The sequence below is a fragment of the Myzus persicae genome, unplaced genomic scaffold (assembly GCF_001856785.1).
Source record: "Myzus persicae strain clone G006 unplaced genomic scaffold, MPER_G0061.0, whole genome shotgun sequence".
NCBI classification, from domain to species: domain Eukaryota; kingdom Metazoa; phylum Arthropoda; class Insecta; order Hemiptera; family Aphididae; genus Myzus; species Myzus persicae.
This window is the reverse complement of record NW_019103376.1, coordinates 1-1,457: the sequence shown is the minus strand read 5'-3', so window position 1 is coordinate 1,457 and position 1,457 is coordinate 1. Positions and strand designations below refer to the sequence as shown.

The 1,457-nt window shown below is 30.0% G+C and overlaps 1 protein-coding gene across 1 annotated transcript; it reads right to left on the bottom strand.

The window, feature by feature from the left end:
• Positions 1–5: 5 nt before the first annotated feature.
• On the bottom strand, positions 6–1,430 carry LOC111034394 (the record flags this gene model as incomplete). Its single annotated transcript, XM_022315611.1, has 1 exon — positions 6–1,430. A coding segment is annotated over exon 1 (1,308 nt), but the record flags the coding sequence as incomplete, so codon positions are not given.
• Positions 1,431–1,457: the final 27 nt, after the last annotated feature.

Below are 1,457 nucleotides of genomic sequence, written 5' to 3'. Positions count from 1 at the left end.
CTGGGTTTTCTAGAGAATTCAACTGGAATATTATTTTTAATTGACCGTAAATTGGATGAAATTAATTTAATCTTAGAGCTTGGAAGACGGACTGATAATGGTCCTTTCATCCATAGCAAAATAAGTTTGCGCATAACTCCTAAGCATGTGAGATGCATATAATCTAAAGAAAACTTTTCTACAATATTAAAATTAGGCAAATCTAAAAGAATGGTATTTACATTTGTAATATGATATTCTTCATGGGTTCTTAAAACAAAACTATCATGAGTTCTCAAATATGAAAAATTATCTTTGTATGGGAAACAAGTGCGATTTCTCAAGTGGACACCTTCTTGTGTACATTTTGAACAAGAAGCGAATCCGGTATGCCCTTTTGTTTTTGTCAAAAATGACTTAGCAGGTGCATCACAACATATAGCAAAAATGCTTACAGGGATTGGCTGATTTATTTGGTTTATTTTAATGCCATCAGTTAATAATATTTTAGCTTCAACTATGAAATCATACAGAAATTCATTGCTATCTGTTGGTTTGCTTTTACCCCTAAATAGGCCAATAGGAAATACCTTTTTTTCTTGTATGTAATTATTGGGTTTAACATATGCCAGAATTGGCCAAAGTTGACTGTTACTACTATGGGATATCGGAAGTCCATCAACACCAATAACTAATTGTATTTCATTTGGAATATAATTTAGATTTGAAAAATAAGTAAGTAAATAATTAGTTAAGCCAAAATGAAAATATTTTCCATTTGGATTGACAAGGCGAATTTGGTCAGTGTTGATTTTAGGAGTTTGAAGAAGAGTTCTTGAGTCTTTGGGAAGCTCTCCAAAACCATTATGCTTTCTTAGAATAAGTAATAACTCATTTAAATGACATTGTGCTATTTTACATTTAACTGCCCATTCTGTCAATTCAGATTGAATAGAAACATTTTTATTATTAACATTTATGAGTTTTTCAAAATTTGATGAAAATAGTTGAGATGTAGCAGTAGACCCGTCAATGACATGATGATTATCCGAAGGAAAAAAGTTGTTGTTAGAAACTTGTATTTCAACAGTATTATCAGAAACAAATAAATTATTGTTAGAAAATTGTGTTTCAGTGTTGTCAGGAAGTATAAATGAGTTTGCAGGAGCATGTGTTGTATTAAGAGGTGATCTAGATGAGTTGTCTGCAGAGGAGGTCTGAACTAAATTATTGGCCATTTTTGCATCTTGATTTTGAACTTGAATAATTCTCCTACGAGTACGCGATGAAACTTTTGATGAATTTCTCATGGTACCTTTATTAATTTTAGGCATCTCTATTCAATAAAAACAAATGTAAATAATGCATATCAATGTCCTTATTGGTTCTAATATAGGTTATTTATAAATTATTACATAATTAAAAAATTGATATAGTATACCTACAATGTACGAATGAACAAAAATTAAAAAATAGAA